The sequence below is a fragment of the Anabrus simplex genome, chromosome 13 (assembly GCF_040414725.1).
Source record: "Anabrus simplex isolate iqAnaSimp1 chromosome 13, ASM4041472v1, whole genome shotgun sequence".
NCBI lineage: Eukaryota > Metazoa > Arthropoda > Insecta > Orthoptera > Tettigoniidae > Anabrus > Anabrus simplex.
In genome coordinates, this window is record NC_090277.1 from 96,359,454 (window position 1) to 96,378,337 (window position 18,884).

At 38.6% G+C, this 18,884-nt stretch overlaps 1 protein-coding gene across 2 annotated transcripts in view; it reads left to right on the forward strand.

Annotated features, from left to right (window-relative positions):
- LOC136884985 (NCK-interacting protein with SH3 domain) overlaps positions 1 to 18,884 on the forward strand; it is a 47,605-nt gene that overhangs the window by 24,448 nt on the left and 4,273 nt on the right. For both annotated transcript variants that reach the window (XM_067157355.2, XM_067157356.2), the window contains exons 7-9: positions 10,393 to 10,496; positions 13,964 to 14,185; positions 17,975 to 18,147. In XM_067157355.2, the coding sequence (XP_067013456.2) occupies positions 10,393 to 10,496; positions 13,964 to 14,185; positions 17,975 to 18,147 (499 nt within the window). The remainder of the gene's footprint in view (positions 1 to 10,392; positions 10,497 to 13,963; positions 14,186 to 17,974; positions 18,148 to 18,884) is intronic.

Genomic DNA, 18,884 nt, shown 5'->3' on the forward strand with positions numbered 1-18,884 from the left:
ACATTTTCGGGTTTATCAATGTCACACTTCATTACTATTTGAACACCAACGTTCAGTCTCTTTTAGTCACTCGATTTTCTTGTTGAGGTATTCTTCATACATGGTACTGAAATGGTCTTGGCACACGTACATTTCACACAGCAGACAAGAGTTTCTGCTTTTTCTGTCCCGACTTAAGGACATACAGCTCGTTCTCCGGATGATCCTGGTGTTTTTCTCTTCAAGGGTGGAGTCAGAGAGATCTGTGAAATTTTTCCTTACCATTTGAACTCATTTACAAGGCTTTCACTCTGATACACCACACCCAGGAAACTGGAGTTGGGAAATGATGATGATGATGATGATGATGGCTGCGAGGCAAACTTGTTTGTGGTGCTCTAACAGCTATCCTAGGTTTCACCAGTTCCATTACAATTGATTTTTAGGAATGTTTTTCTAGGGAGAGTATTTTCGCTAGGGAGTAACATAGTTATTAATACCAACAATGTTCAGAATGTGAAAAAGTATTTTCAATGACCAACGATTCGTATTTCTTCCAACATCATATGCTACGCTCTTTTCATTAACCGTATCTACGGCCCTCTTTGTTACGTTGTAGAAAGTGTTTATATTCGGCTTCATTTGATCTCCAGTGCTCTCATCTACTTGGTCATCATGAAACATTTTTGTCAGCAGTAACACCGCCTTGTTTTTCTTTGGCGTGTATGCCACAAGGGTGCTGTCACCACAAAATACAAACTTGCTACTCCTTACTGGTTGCCCCTTCTTTAGTAGATCAGGTGGAATTTCTCTTTTATTTTTCTTGAGGGCTCCACAAATGGTTATTCTTTTTCGCAGAAGGTCAGATGCCAGTGGAAAGCTTGTGTACCAGTTATCACATGTAAGATTGTGACCTGTACCAAAAAAGCAGCTCTAAATAATCTTATGACAACATCTGTAGGGCGGTTGGACAGTTGAAATGCACCATCGGGCTGTTTTCTGTGAGTATATTTACATGTTCAGTACATAGAATGTTCGAGCATCAGCAAGTGCGAATACTTTTATGCCAAACTTTCCGGGCTTAGGCAAGTACTCTCTGAATGGGCAAAGTCCTCTAAACTTCACTAATTGCTCATCAGTAGCGACGTACTCCCCAACTGAATAGCACGATTTACTGTTTTCTACAAAGATTTCCAACATTTCCCTAATTGCAACCAGTTTGTCAATTTGACGTCGATCATCTCGATCTCTGACATCATGAAATCTGAGTCACCATAGCAAAAAGTGGAATCGGTTGTTAGACATTGTAGTGTGGATCAACTATATTTTGAGAGCCTGATTTGTTTTTGCCAGCTAATAATTGAAGACTAATTAAGACCCTTACTTCCTCTTCTGAAGTTGGTTTGGCATGTCTGTCTTGTGAAAAATTTGTCGCTATTCTTTGTATGAAAATATTCATAGAAGAAACTATTATTCGTATAATGCTTTCATCAATAAAAAAACTAAACAATGTCATTGGATCTGTAACACCATGAGTTTTCAGCCTAGAAACAGGCAGGTGTGATGAAACTTTGTTGTGAGCAAGAGTACGAGTGTTTTTAGGAGGCACTACAGTGCTCCAGTTAGTCGCACCATCACGTTCATATATGTAGTTTTGTCAGGGCCTGTTTGAAGCGTCGTCATTTCACTCCCTGATGTACTGACGCATTCCTCTTCAGGTAAGGCACTAACATCCTGTTCTGAGAGTGAATCATGCTCTGATGTTTTTATGTCGCCCTCTTCACCGTCGTATTCTGAATCCACTAATTCTCCGTCAGATAATTCAGAAAGGAGTTGACAAATTCATTCGTGGTCCTTATTAATGTTCCTGGCTATGTCATGACTCATATTTACCGTCTACACTAAAGTAACTAGTCATTCTCACAATAAACACACGCACAAGAATGAAAGTTAACAAAACTTGAGTCTGCCAATTTACTTCCGCCAGTGCTCGCATGGGGCAATATGTTATCCCAGTCAACTTTGTCTCACTGTTGGAAATGTACTGACGCATGAAGATTTATGACAGACAGCTTAGGTGGCGCTACACAGTGTCCTGGAAAGGTACACAACAGCCCAGTGTACAGTACATGACAGAAGAAAATTGGCACTTTTTCCAAATGTTGGGGTCATTTATTATCCCGTGCGAGCACTGGAAGGTTAAAAGTAGATAACCATGTTTACGCAAATAATCCCTGCATGTTTTTTTTAAATTGAGGCACGAAATTGGGGTGCGGGTTTTATTTGCATCAGTGTTGGCAACACACTCCTTGCTCACCTAGTTTTCAATATTGGGTGTACAGTTATGCTTTGTGTAACCGCAAATAGAGGAAAACTGCCCCCATTTAAACGCAAAACAATTCAGACTTATAATTTAAAACTGCCTTTACATTTTATTTATTTACAGAGTTTACGCCCACATTGGAGCACTTAAATCAGACTACAACAAATTTGTCTTCCTTTTCTTCTCCCAAAAAGTCTTGAGTCTGGTTGACCTGGCTGCCCTCTCCGCATCCGTTATAACATATTGTTTCCTCTGTACACTGGTCAGAGGAAGCCTGATGCATTTATTCTTCAAAATACTTTTCTCGCCTCTGTTTTCTATGGTTTGCATGGTAATATTCAACTCCTCCAAATCACTTTGAACTTCTTTAAACCAATTGTTTTTTGATTTACTATTCCAAAAGTAATTAAATAATTGTTTTAAAACTCTGTTATCACTTTGTCGAAATATATGACAAAAAAAGGCAGTTCTTCTTTTTCTCATCGTGTCTGTGATGGACTCACTTTCCCGATAGATAACCTCATTCGGCAACAATCTCCACTGTCCATCCACCTGATGTTTCTTGTTTATGATCGTCCTGAGTATCCTTCGATCAACTCGTTGTAAGGGTTCTGTTGTTGATCTAGTATTGAGTTTAAATAATGTTTCACAAGCATAAGTTGCTTCTGGTTTAATAACAGAGTTATAATGCCTAAATTTAGCATTAATCGAAAGACATTTCTTTTTGTATGTAGGCCAAGTTATCCGTTGTGCCTGCTTCAGTTTATATATTCTGCTCTCTATTGATGGTTTTTCATTGCAATTCCAAGTGAGATTTTCACCCAAATATTTAAATGTACTTACAATTTCAATTCGTTTATTATTATTTAATAATAGCTCTAAATTTAAAGTTCTGAAAGTAGGCATTATTTTTATTTTATCATACGAAATTTGCAATCCAACTTTTTTCGCTACATTTGCAAGTTCTTCCAATTGAACTTTAGCCTCTTCGAAACCATTTGCCAGTATCGCAAGATCATTCGCGAATGCCAAGCAATTTAGTTTGATATTTTTTCCAATTTTGACTTTTGGAGGACATACCTTAGTCCACTCTCGCATGACCTTTTCCAATACACAATTGAACAATAATGGCGAAAGTCCATCTCCCTGGCGGAGGCCTGTTGTAATTGCAAATGATTTAGATAACTCATTTCTGATTCTAACTTTAGATTGAGTATTCTTAAGAGTCATACCAATCAGGCTAATAAGTTTGGAATGTAGACCAAATTCCTGAAGGACATTCAACAGTGATTCATGATGTATACTATCATATGCCTTTTGAAAATCAACAAACGTAATAACTAAATTTTTGTTTCTAGATCTATGATGTTTCATAATCCATTTTAAACTGATGATTTGGTCAGGGCAGCTTCTTCCTGGACAAAATCCACCTTGATATTCCCCTAGTTCACAGTCAAGATGACTCTGTATTCTGTTATAGATAATCTTAGATAAAATCTTATATGTAATATCCAATAATGATACTCCCCGATAATTATTTGGATCAGATCTATCGCCCTTTTTATGCAATGGTTGAATTATTGCCATATTCCACTCTTCAGGCATTGTAGCACTATTCCAAATATCTATAAGATGTTTATGTAGATTCTGAACGGTTTGGTCATTAGCATTCTTCCATACCTCTGCGACAATTTGGTTCTCTCCCGGTGCTTTATAATTTTTAAGGGAATCAATTGCTGCTCGTACTTCATTATAAACGGGCGGTGTAACCTTTTCTAAAGGTATCCTATTTTTTGGATGTGTGTCATATTGCAGATATTCTGAAGGTTCCTCACTGTTAAGTAAGTTCTCAAAGTATCTAGCTAAAATTTCCGCATTATCTTGATTAGTATGTGCCTGTTTTCCATTAGTATCTCTCATTAGGAGCGTTGGGGAAGTATAATTTGTTTGGTATTGCCGAAATGTTTTATAGTAATCTCTTGTCTTATGTTGAGTAAATGCTTCATCAGTAGAGTGTAACATCCCCGTGTGATAATTTCTCTTAACCCTTCGGATGATTTAGCCGTATGTCGTCTAGCAGTAACAAGTTCTTTGCGTGACTGTTCTGTTTTCCGTTGTTGATCAATCAACCATGCCTTGTATCGGTGTTGAATCGCTGCATCGCACTCCTCATTCCACCAAGCATGTTTTTTCCTCTTTTTAACGGGAGCGTTTTCCTCAGCAATGGTTTTTAGCTTGTTAATTACTGTTCCCAAATCATCACTTAGATAGGTTTTAGATTGTTCATAATATAATTTATTATTAATGAGATAGCTAGGGTCATATGTTTTCTTCCTATTACATTTGGAGAGAATGCGTTTCTTTTTTGGAGTTAATTTTATTTTAATTTTTGACAAATAATGATCTGAATCTATGTCCACTCCATGGAGGACCCTCACATTGTAAATTTCCTTATGATAGTTCTTATCCATAGCTACATGATCAATTTGGAACTCCCCTAATTTAACATTAGGGCACTTCCAAGTCATCAGTTTATGTGGTCGTCGTTTGAATCGTGTGGTTTCCAAAAGTAGCCCATGATCAATACAAAAATCGATCAATCTCTGACCATTCCTGTTAGTTAGATGATGAGCTGGCCACTTACCTACAACATTATGAAACTTTTTCTCACGGCCTATTTTAGCATTAAAATCGCCAAGCATGATTTTAATATGGTTATCGGAAATGGATGATAATAGTTGGTCTAGTTCTTCCCAAAATTTGTTGGTCCTGTTTTTTTCATTCGTTGGAGCATGGACGTTTATCAATGTGTACGTTTTATTCTCTACTTTGATTGTCATCAATGCCGTTCGGGGGGAGGTGGAAGAAAAAACTTCAATTGAATCTAAGATACTAGTATGAACCAAAAAGCCGACTCCAAACTGAGGAACACTCTTTAGTACTCTTTCACCTGGGGGACCCTTGTATAGGCGATATCCCCCTGACTCAAGGGGGTCTTGATCCGTATTACGCAATTCTTGAAGAGCAGTTATCAGTATCTTATGTTGATCTAAGACGTCTGTGAGATGTTTTAATTTGCCCACTTTCATTAATGAATTTATGTTCACTGTAGCGAAATATGAGAACTGTCCTGATTTATTAAATTTAAGTTTCCTCTTGATCAGATGGGTCTGCATGTTGTTTAATGGGTTGCAGGCGCTCCGACTCGCCTAGGTCTTCCATGTGACACCCCACCGTATCCGAATGGTGTCTTTGTTTGGATCTGATGGTCGTGTGTATCCAAACCGGTGGATATTTCATTAGAAGACTAATCATAATAGGCTGATTGTCTGATCAATGATCAATACATTTCTGACCGAAGTCAGGGCTTACAATGCCAGATATGATCTGGCAAGGTGATGAATGGTGAATGATGGGTGATGAAAGATGAATTGTGAAGAAGGCTTTTTGCCTTATTTCATCCTAGTTGTTCAGGACTGGGAGTAGGCATTTCCTCCATACCCCGCGAACATTATGGTTTTCCCGCCAATACTCGGGTAGCTGATTGCAGTGGTTTCCCACTGGGCGATGGGGTCGCCACATCCCTACGCCTTTACATTTTAATAAAATAGTATTTTACACAGTAATTTAAATTCAAAATTTCTCCGTGTCACGATAGAATGCGTCTTCCGAAACGTGCATGGGTAGCTTTCTGCACTTTCACTCACTTTGGTGTGTTGACAGTTTGTTTCATAGCTGCTAAGTTCGAGTGAAATCATAATTCTTTTGTATTCAGTGCTTTAAGAAACGCCACAGTATTACGTAACAGGCAGTGTGCGAATACTGGCAGTTCTCTTTGGCGATGCAGACAGTTGGCGAAAAAGCGTGGCTCATAATTATAATCAGGTTGTACGCAACGAACAATGCCAATGAAGCTGAATTGATTTTTTTAATGCCTAGCCCAAACCAGACTTTTTAAAAGGAGATGGGGTCACTGTACTGCGTTGCAATGCAGACGGAAGCGAAAGACTTCCTCCCCTCATCATAGGAAAGTTTGATCAGCCACAATGTTTTAAGGGCATCGGGTAGTTTCCGTGCAAATACAAGGCATCTAAAAATGCACACAGTATAGTAATTCAGTGAATAAAGTACTTTCACGGGTGAGCCAGTATAGACTTCTCATCTTTGAATATTTTTTTCCCCTTTTTTTCTTTCGTTGCGTGAGGTTTTGTTTGTCAAGGAGTTATCCAAGTACACTATTCGAATACTGTAAATGCACCTTGTTGGATACATTTTGGAAATAGTTCTTTTCCATTGTATTTGAAAGGTTTAAACTGTGAATCAATGTTAATTGGATGCAGTAACGGATCTTAGAATATTTTTTGATGTGGCAAGGCATTTCTGAAGTACCAGTTGGTGGTTAATTCGAAATCCAATTTTTCCGACCCAACGACTTTGAATTATCGAGGTTTTACCATATCGCAAAACTAACATCTGAGTTCACCGGTGTGTGTTTCAGCTGTTTACATTGCATGAAAAAAATTATCCACCACCGGTCTTGTTAATATCCGCATGAAGAAAAGACCGCATGTGAAAAGTGTTTCACATGTGGTGTGTAACAAATTTGTAAGTAATTTAGGAGAGGATACTAGTGATGCAAGAGACAACAGATCTTTCGATCTACAGGGAATCGAACCTACTGCAAGTTCAGATTAATGAAATACCTAAGCCTACTTGATAATTCATGGCAAATATATTTTATAGCAGTGATGATATATTTCTCAAATATTTTCAGGCAAAGCAACTATATCCGTTAATTTAGACGTTCATATTCGCGTAAAGACCATGGTGGAACTCGCAAAGTGATATGAAATGTTGTTTATGCCTATGTTACTCTTTCAGTGGAAGAATTTTAGATCTTTTTTCTTCTTTTCAAAATGAGCCTTCCTAAAATTAGGGTGCGGGGATTATTCGCGTAAATACGGCATATTATTATTAGGGGAGAAAGTTTCAAAGTAAAAATAAATTGCCTTTACCTGTTGTTACTCATTTCCACCTATTGCATAACCCTTTGCAATTTCACATGCCTTAATTTATAGCAGCCGGCCCCGTGGTGTAGGGCTAGCGTGCCTGCCTCTTACCCGGAGGCCCCGGGTTCGATTCTCGGCCAGGTCAGGGATTTTTACCTGGACCTGAGGGCTGGTTCGAAGTCCACTCAGCCTACGTGATTAGAATTGAGGAGCTATCTGACGGTGAGTTGGCGGCGCCGGTCTCGAAAGCCAAGAATAACGGCCGAGAGGATCCATCGTGCTGACCACACGACACCTCATAATCTGCAGGCCTTCGGGCTGAGCAGCGGTCGCTTGGTAGGCCAAGGCCCTTTAAGGGCTGTAGTGCCATGGGGTTTGTAATTTATAGCATTTCATGAGACGCTGTTGCCGCTGTTCCTGTTTGTCGGTGAGAAGATCTAACATTCTTTTTTGCGACCATTAGTTTTTCTTGTTGTTTTTGCCAATATCTGATCATGTTTGGTTGAACAGCAAATTCACGGGTAGCATCCCGCACACCATTCTTGACGGCAAATGTAAGAACATTTAGTTTAAAAGAAGCAGAATAACTTTCCTGCTTACTGGTATTAATGTTACCAGTGATAGTAGTACACAACTAATTCCAATGATATCGTAACTTTTCCTGACTACCAGTGGGTTACTGTAATTTGACTGAACGACCACTACCTGATAAAGCGTATTGACAATGACAGGAGTGAGAGGGATGGCTTGGAAAGCGGCCTTGGGGCAGGGGTTTCTGAGTTATTTTTTGTAACAGCAGCTAGCCACAACCTTTCTTCCGGTTATAAAAGAATGCAGTTTCTTATACTGTCACCCACAAAGTAACCTACATTAACAGCAATTCGTACTGTACACTCCTGATATTTAATTCAAGAACATCTGCGGAATATCGTATCGAAAATAACAATAACCTGATAATTTCCCATTATGCAATGCCTAGTGAAAGGAACTCTGTAGTAAACATGCATATTCAGTTACCTGTATTTCGGGTCTAATAATCATCATCATCATCATCATTTCTCTTTATCCAGCTGTAGCCGGGTAGGGGCAAATATGGTTCCTCTCCACTTTCTTCGGTCTTTCCACCACTCCTCCTCCAACACTGTGTCCCAGTCCAGGTTTCTTTCTATAATGCTGCGTTGGATAGTGTCCTTCCATCTCGATCGTGGTCGTCCACGGCCTCTCCTTCCTTGGCTGTGCATTTCCATCACCTTTTTTGGCATTCTTTCGTCGCTCATTCGTTTTATGTGCCCAAACCATCTTAGTCGGCTCTTCTCTATTCTATCATTCATTTTTTCCACTCCAATTTCTTCCCGGATTTTCTCATTCCTTATTTTGTCTCTTCTACTCTTCTGTATCATACTCCTCAAGAACTTCATTTCGGCTGCCTGTATTCGACTCTCATCTTTCTTTGTCATTGTCCAAGTTTCTGCTCCGTAGGTTGTTATGGATACATAATAATCTTGTACATAGTATCCTTTGCTTCCGTTGGCACATCTTTGTCCCATAACATGTTTCTTACACTATGATAGAAACAACTTCCAGCTTGAATCCTTTTACTAATCTCAGCATCCAGTCGAGCATTCTCCATTAATTCACTCCCCAGGTATTTGAACGTCTACACTACTTCCAGGGGCTTGTCTGCAAGTCTTATCTGACCTATGAACTTCTCCCTTCTAGTCATAACAAGAGTTTCTCTTTTCTACACTTGTTTTCAATCCACATTCTTTGATCTTCCCACTCACCACATTCAACTGTTCTTGAACCTTCATGTCCTCTTCTCCCCAAATCACAATATCATCTGCAAATAACATGATGTTCATTTCTCTTCCTCCATATGTTACTTTTGCTGTTCTCATGATATCATCCATTACTATTGTGAACAGGATTGGCTATAGAACACTTCCCTGTCTCAGCCCACTAGTTATTTTGAACCAACTTGTCCTGCCAACTTGTGTTTGCACGCAACTACAACATTCCTTATACAATGCCATGATCATTTTTATTAATCCCTGTCCAATTCCTTTTTGCACCAGACTGTCCCAAACTTTCATCCTGGGGACACTGTCATATAATATGTCTAATATGCAAGGGAAAAATTATTTTTCTTTTTCCTGACCAAAGAAATGGGGGAAGGGTCTTATATGTGATGGGATTTTATACACCAGTAAATACGGTAAATTGTCCATTATTGGGAATGATACATTTTTCCAGCTAACTCATTTTTGGTTCCCAGTGTTTCACCCCAGTGTGTCAATTTGTGCTCATCAGATGGTAACTAGCACACCTACTAAGACACACGGCAAGTACATGTAGTGGAGTTCACTGCACTGGCTACTTGGAGCCTCAGGCAGTGCCAATGCACTGTGAGAGACTTGGTGTCTTTTACAAAAATTGATGCCTGCTAGCCTAAATTGGCACACTGGGGTGAAATGCTGGCAACCAAGAAGGAGTTAGCTGGAAAATTTGTAATTTCCAATAACGGACCATTTATATTGGAACAGTGGTATATTCTAAGAAACAAGTCAGCTCTCTGATGAAATTGTCTTTCAGGCTGTACAAGTTAGATGCAGTTATTGACCGCAATGAATCCAGCTGCTTATGTGAAGCAAAATCAATACATCTAGCAAAGGTTGGCGATCTTGAATTTGGATGTGGCGACACGGAACAGGAACATCGTGCTCAACCCATATCAGCCCACGAGATTCCTCGGCCACCGAGTTCAATCATCTGCCAGGTCTCCTGTGCCCTTCTTTCTTTCTTGTATTACAAGTTGGAGGATGCTGTATTTATCATTCTTCATGGTTGAAGTATTTCATCATCTGCGTTTTGATGGTCAACATGACTTCAGTCTTCTTTCCCAGTTGATTCAACACATCTGAGTTTAGAAATGTAATTAACTCTGCTCCTTCCTGTCATCATCATCATCATCATCATCATCATCATCATCCTGCAACATTGCATGTGAATTTTTACAAAGCTACCAAAACTCCTTCCCTCTAGTGATACTGCCCTTTTACATAGAAGTTATCCATGTTGCAGGGACATGCGTAGCAATCCTCGGAACATTCCCCGCCTCAATTACTCGTCTCTTCTTCTAACAATGATATTCTCCATGGGTGAACCGATGCCTGTTACCCATTTAGGTAAGTATATATCTGTACACATACAAAAATCTGCTGTTATTCAGTTATTTTTTGTACATTTCTTGTTTCTTTTTCAGTAGTGGTTTAACTTGATGAAGATTTTGTTATTACACTAGGAACTCGATTATACAGACTAATTGGCGCTAGGGGTTGCCCGGATAAGCAAAACTCCTGACACTCGAATTCAAAATTTATGAATAACTATGAATTGCAAATTTTAAAAATTTAAGATATACGTGCATGAAGAGTAATAAAACATACATACAGTACAATATGTAAAACATTTGTAAACAGTTACGAAGCCTCAAATTTTGAAGAAATTGCTAATTTTTGCTTGCTGGATAGTCTTGATCTTTTTCATCAGGGCTAAATCGTAGGGTTGTGGTGGGAGGAAGGGCTCTTCACGTCCGGACAACTAAGGTTTGGTTAATCAAATTTCTACTGTATTTCTAGTCATTCAATCTAAGGTACGTGGGAAATGAATTTTCAAACTTCCATGTTTCTGAACATAAATTTCAGAAATTTTTACTGTAAATTCTGCACTTGAAAATTTTACTTCTGTCAAATATATTTCCACATTTATTAGTCATTTTCATTCATGCAAAGCTTCCCATCCTTCTTTTAGATCCATGGTTTTGGACACAGCATTGGCAGAATTAAATCACTTCCATCTTCATTTCTCTCAAAGTCACTACCCGATATGAGTATAAAAGCTTCATCTGTGGTGTACAGTTTCTAGTGCACTATAAAAATATGGTAAAACAACGTGTTGAGTCTGCCTATACAAGCAGCGAACGTCGGTTATGCGGCAAGTGACAAGTGCGATGGTCACTCGAACCCTTGTCGTCTTAACTGATTGACTCGCAAGACAACCACTAGATATCATGAAGATCAAACTTCACCAGCAGTCTACCAGAGCAAAGCACAGAATAGCTGAACAACACATGAATGTTACAGCAGTCCACCAGAGGTTTTCTTTTTCTTAAATGCTATTTATTCGGGGCGTCGACGTAAGAAGATCTTTTGCCCCTACTTTGCCGATACTTTGAGAGAAATGAAGATGGAAGTGATTTAATTCTGCCGATGCTGTGTCCAAAACCATGCACATATGTTGTGAACCTGTGTGTATTTGGAAATGGTGGAAGTGTAAATTGTTGAATGTGAGGAAAGGAACATTAAAAGGGCCGATGACCGAACTCGATAGCTGCAGTCACTTAAGTGGAGCCAGTATCCAGTAATCAGAAGATAGTGGGTTCGAGCCCCTCTGTCGGCAGCCCTGAAGATGGTTTTCCATGGTTTCCCATTTTCACACCAGGCAAATGCCGGGGCTGTACCTTAATTAAGGCCATGGCCGCTTCCTTCCACTTCCTAGACCTTTCCTATCCCATCTTCGCCATAAGACATATATGTGTCGGTGCGACGTAAAGCAAATAGAAAAAAAAGGGGCCGATGACCTTCGATGTTACGCCCCTTAAAACAACAAGCATCATCAGGAACATTAAAGACGATACAAACACCCAGTCCCCAGGCCAGCGATGTTAATCAGTTACAATTAAAAACCCCTGACCCAGCTGAGAATCGAACCTGGAGCCGCCAGGTGACAGGCGGACGCGTTGCCCCCTACACCGTGAGGCTGGACCCACCGAAGGTTAAAGGTGATGCAGAAATTTGGCCTGCGACAGAATTATTCATTTATATTTGATGTGATTTCTGAGGCTAAAGTTGTAGTGGAAAGCCATACAGTGAAGAGTACGCCTACTATAATTCAGAAAACTATATTTGGCTGCCTAGTATCAAAAGCCACCAAATCCATTTTTTGATAAAATGGAGTTTCACATCACTATTGACAGTTTATACCCTGAGGAATTCAATGCAACCATGATTTTGGATCAAAATCCGACTTATTCCATTAAAATACATAGTCAAATATGATGTTGAGTTTCAATATCCGCCAAATCCCTGTCAACCATTCAGCATTTCCCATGACTTCCCAGCATTGCTGCGTGTGTGTTTACTGCAGTTCCGCATGCCACACTGTTATTTAATATCTCGTATACAATGCATGTTGAAGCCTTTTCTTCTGTTTGAGCGAGGTGTCATGGTTGCGATCAAAACATTTTGGAAAAGAATGGAGTAATAATGAGCTGCTTCCATTTTTATTTTGCTTTAGAAAAACAGAAATATCTAGGACTTCAGACTGAAGAAAGTGATGGAAACGTAGTTTACGAGGAAGAAATGGAGACAGACATATTGTAAATGTAAATTTTCATACCGGTAATGCTTCGTGAACTGTGTTTTAATTAAGTGACACCTTCCTTTATAAGGTGGTAATAAAACTCTTTCTTCAGATAGCTGAATTAATTTAAACTAGTTTCAATATTCATTGACTTGGCCCCCAACGGGCAACTTAAACGCACTCTATAGTGTGATGGCAGTTGTGTCAGACCTGTAACTTAGATCCCTTCCAACAGAAAAAAGATGGCTTAGGCCACCGTAGCTCAGTTGGTAGAGCAACCAACGCGAAATCGGGAGTTGTGGGTTCGGATCCCACTGGTGTCTGGTTGGCTATAATAGGTTGAAAGTCTGTTTCGATTAAACTAGTTTCCATTAATTATTAAACATGATTATTCTATTACACAGTTAATAACACCTTTTCTAGCGTTACCTGTATTTCAAAATCTTTCATTCCTTTGTTTCAGAATCTGCTAAATCCCATTTTCAGTATCAAACACTGCCACATCTAAATTTCCCCATCTTTGCTTCTTAAATATTTAAAAAGCTGTATTCCATAAGAACTTTATGTTTGAAAATTGTACGCTAAATGGCTAATTTAAAAATTTAGCATTAAATTTGTGGTACTGTGGACAATGATTTATTCTGGACAATTTTTTTGCAGTTTGCTTAAATGCAGGTAGATGAGTTTGGCAGCTTTTAATACTAGGTGCTGTGTATATAGTTTGCTACTGTACTGATAAGAAAAGTAATCAGTATTATGAAATGAATTCTGATATGTTTGACATTTTTTCAAGTGTATGCTTTATCGTAAAAATAGTGATGAATTTTATGTACTCTGTTAATGAGTGGTATACTTTCAAGTGTCTAGTGCCAATTTATAGAAATGTACCCTATTTTGTAATACACCTTTATTAAGTGGAAATTAATTTTAGTGGAAATTTTTTTGCAGTACCTTATGATTCCATTGAAGACTGGTTGTACTGTATTTTGAATACTATGATGTAATCGCATGCTTTATTAAGCTGTTTATTCTAATTTGATGGTATGATTTTAGTGAAGTTTCAACAAGGCTATGATTGGCAGCAGTTCCGATTTACGTTATTTGAATTATAAAATATAGATTTAACTGATATTTCTCATTCTTGACTTGTTTGTTTGTTTAATTTGATTCTGTTTTTGCTTGCTGTGTGGAGCCTTATCTAATGGAATTCCTTTTTTTTTTCTCCGTATAGAATATCTGGGAACAGACTTCATCTCCTTCCTGTTCGACTTGATAGAATCCCCCCCGGACACAGATGTTGAAGAGCAGATTCCTGACTTATTCCTCAACCTAATACTGTCGTACAACCTGCAGTTCAAGTGTCACACAGAAAATATAGTTTTAAGGTCATTGTTAGAGAAGGCTGGTGCCAAAACATTTACCGAGAAAATACTCTTGCTGCTTAACAGAGAAGGTGAGTGTGGTGCATGATAACTAGGGATAGACACTAAAATTGCAAAAAATAGTAACCCAGAAATGTTAAACTAAGACTTACATGGACAACCAGAACTACAGCTGGCAAATGAGAGTACATGTCTCGAGAAACTCAAGAACTGCTCAGTTCCGTGGTTTCCCATTTTCACACCAGGCAAATGCTGGGGGTGTACCTTAATTAAGGCCACAGCCGCTTCCTTCCCACTCCTAGCCCTTTCCTGTCCCATCATTGCCGTAAGACCTATCTGTGTTGGTGCGACGTAAAACAACTAGCAAAAAAAAAAAAAAAAAAAAAAAAAAAAAAAAAGGAACTTCTCAGTGTCTTGCAAAGGAGATGCAGCAACTCGTGGGACTCTTGAGAAGGCTAAATGTGCTTCCTACATTTTGTCAGCTGATGGCAGAAATGAGTAGCCGGGCGGGAAATACGACTTAAAAAAATGAATATGGTAACATTTCAATTTATTCCCCCCAGGGCATTAACAATAGTATTAGGCACGTAAACATTAACTGCAAAATTGAACTATTTTATTGTTGTCACAAAGAAGACATAAGAGTATTTAGAACTTCTAGTGTTCTACTGCGCGTTCATTATCACTCGGTTGCTGTGGAGTGCCAGGCGGGTTTATTACGTCCCACGGAAAAGAGTGCTTGCATGCGATTCCACACTAATCCAGACACCGCTCGTGCATGAAACTATGTGATAAGTTACACCTTTAAACTCGGATGTAACTCGTGCAGTTATGCTGAAAATGATGAAGATGTTTCATTAAATAATTTAAAGTATTTACATTTTAATTTGGAACACACAGTGACTCAAATATGTATTAATATTACGTAAACCTAGCGAGTTGACTGCGCGTTTAGGGGCAAACAGCTGTGAGCGTGCATTCGGGAGACAGTGGTTTAGAACCCCACTGTTGGCAGCCCTGAAAATGTTTTTTTGTGGTTTCCCATTTTCACACCAGGTAAATGTACCTTAATTAAGGCCACGGCCGCTTCCTTCCCACTCCTAGCCCTTTCCTATCACATCGTCGCCATAAGACCTATCTGTGTTTGTGCGGCGTAAAGCAACTTGAAATACAACGTTGTATTATGTAACTAGCACATATCTAGGTTATGATAGCCGGGCGGTCAATGAAAACGGCTGGGCAGTTCGCCCATTAGTCCTAGGGAGAACACTGCTTCGGCAGCCGGCACAATTGTTATCTTTGCCGCTAGATGGGGGTTTCATTAATTCCATTCCTGACCCGGATGAATGACTGGAAACAGGTTGTAGAGATGAAGATGATGAAGGAGGCGGTTTGGTCTTACCATAGATATATTTTAAGCAGGAAGAAAGTTGGTAGGTGTGATTTACCCTAGTTAACTTGCAAGGCGATACAAGTATCTGCCGTTTAATTTCATCCTGAACCTTCGATTTATAGTAGATGGAAAAGATCTGCACCCTTCTGCTCATAATTTATTGGATGTAATATTTTTAGTAGCTGGCCCTGCAGTCTAGAGGTAGCGTACCTTCCTCTCACTCGGAAGTCCTGGGTTTGATTCCCTGCCATGACAGAGATTTTAACCTTGTCCTGTGGGTCGGTTCGAGATCCACTCAGCCTACGTGATTACAGTTGAGGAGGAGCTATCTGATGGTGAGATGGCGACCTCGGGCTAAAACACTATGAATAACGCCTGTACGATCGCATTCGTACAACACACGTAGCAGCAAGTCAGTGACCATCAAACCTCCGTAAACAACTAAGGAACTAATCACCCCTCAACCAACACAAGGGTAAGCGCCTTCTATTAACCCTTTCCCGCCCGCATTTTCACTCCGCTTATCTCCAGGTTTCAACCTATTATTTAGCAAAAACTGAAACAGACCGTATTGTTTCAAAAAAAGTTAAACACAGTAAAAACTATTGATCACAATGAATTCAAATTTTCAATAACATTAGAAAATATACCGTCACATCCATTTCTCTGTTTATTTAGTCATAATGTGTTTTCACACACACACACCCCCTCCTGGTGATACTCGATACAGAGACAGTCTGCATTTGTCACATTCCCATGTTGTCTGAATCCCTCAAAACCAATAATCACGTGATTTTGGAAGTGGAATGTTGCCCATGTATATAAGCTTTTATTTCATCTGGGCAAGTGTCTTCCCATTCTGTTTTTATTTTACCGGAATGCGACTGTCTGAATGCTGCATTGTTATATGCGCAATAGGCTATGCCACTGTATAGTTTCTCTCGTCCTAACATACGTAAAATACAATCTCTTTCCCCTAATACTCTTTCCGAATTATGCGCAGGTTCAACATCATCCATTTAATCATTTGGAGTAATGAAACATAATATTTGTGTTACCTGAATTGCCGTGGCATCGCCATCAGGTCCGATTTATCAATATTCATTTTCATTTATATCACTGTTATCACTAAAATTATCTTCGTTGATACATTATTCACTCATTAAAAATTCACCTGCACCCCTACTCAAGGATTCTGTGTCACTTTGTTTCGCCCATATTTAGCTCAGTTTCAATATACGCGATATTCAATCCCGCCATGTTTATGATCGAAACAGCTGACCCGCGCTCGCGGAAGTTCAAGACCGTTGCCTAGGCAACGTCAAGACAGATAATTGTTCTTTTATTTCTTAAGCCTTGTAGATTGTACTGCGTGTTCATAAATGCCTTATAAACACTTCACTGATGAGAAAAATACAAAACTATCGTAGACGAATGCAGATAATGCAGCCGGGCGCTAAGGACCGGAAGACTAAATGAACAGTCGGGCACTAAGGGCCGGAAAGGATTAATATTTCCCTACAGTAGCACGGCCTTTAAATTTCAGCAACTGACGCATATAATTTTCTTCTTTGTCTTCTTTTTTACAGGGCACACCCGATTTATGTTTTTCACCTACGAGATCAGTAGTTCCCCATTTGAAGCTCGATAATAATACACCATCTATACATAATAATGTTTGAAATACAATGCGAGGGAGTCTCATAAGGTTTTTTTACGCTGATCCAGGCAACGTTTTATTCAACACGCCTCATCACATTTAATCTATGAAACAAGATCATAGTTCATTACAAGAGCCCACTCCTAATGTGAAAAACTGTTTTAATTACAAGCCATTGAGCGAAGATTATTATGATCATCGATTTATATGAACAATCACTCATAGCAAATTATTGTAAGATCTTCATGTCATTCATTCCACTTAAATTTTAAGCAATTTTAATGGTCACCATTTGTTTTATTAGACATAATATAATCTTACTGATTATTTTTAAATTGTAAAAATTTGTTTTTTATCAATGCATTATTAGATGTTTTTACATTATATATACCGGGATCAGGGCCCTGACCTACCTTGGATTAAGTTATTTCTAGCTGATGATGCTCATGAAGCATGAACGAAACATGTCCTGATTATAATATCTATTAATGGTTTTATACTAAATACAAAGGATTGTCATGTATTGGAAAGTTGGTTTTCATTAATATAATTTCTTATCACGTTAGACCAGTCCGTGCACCAACAAAGACATAACCCAACAACTGCGTGCACCTGTGAGTTGTGTCCATGCACTTCTCCTACCACAACGATGGCAGTATCGATATGTAACAACAGTGTTTCCACCTTTTGCGTGGAATGTGTGTTATGATGGGTGTTCAGTTTTCATTTGATTGCCATGTATTTCTTGTAATTTTCCTTTTTTTTTTTTTTTTTTTTTTGCCAAATGTGTATTCTGTTTTCTTCCAGAGGATCCAGTAAGAATCTTTGAACACAAGCCGGCACCACCCCATTCTGTACTGAAACTCTTCATTGACTTGTTTAGTAATGACAAGACTGGTGTATTGTTTTATACCAACGATATCAAAGTTCTCATCGATATCATCGTTCGACAGCTGGCGGATCTCTCACCTGGTGATAAGGTTGGTTTCTTTTTCCTCTTCAGCTTCTTTTTTATTCAGTCCTAATACTTATTCTCTATTTCATCTAAAGATATTTTCACACCTTTATAAGATCATTCTACTGTCAGCGATATTTTCAAATTCAACCTTTTCCGTTTTTTGGCAATGAGCTAAACAAGCTGATGTCCACAATATAGAACTAAAAAAGCTGGCTTTTAAGCAAGATATTTGACAACATTTAATGAGTAAAGCATATATAACTCCAAACAGGGTGATCTTTTATTAAGTTTTTACAAGATTTTACCGACTTTTTAACATTCTAAGGACCTCAGATTCAATTTTATTTTTTTCATAACATTTTGACTCATCTTTCTCATGATGTTTTTTTAAAAGAGAACATTTTAACACATGGACCTTTTTTCACTTATGAATGTAAAAGTGATGATGTTGCATTCTGATTGTTTAGATAATATGTAATATGTTTAGATAATATGTTCCTTTATATTATCCAATATAGCTGAAGATTGTCCAAGGAGGGCAAAACATGTCCTAATTATGTAACATTTTTGCAATATTAAATTGTAAATAAATGTATTTGTATTGACTACTGTTGGCGGAACTGTGGAGGATCAAACCCGTCTTCAGGCTGAATACCTAACGTGCATACAGGTGGATAATTATAGTACCATTTCTCTATTCTATTGTAAATTGTCAATACGGAATCACGATGAAATTTACCATATGCAGTGACATTGTTA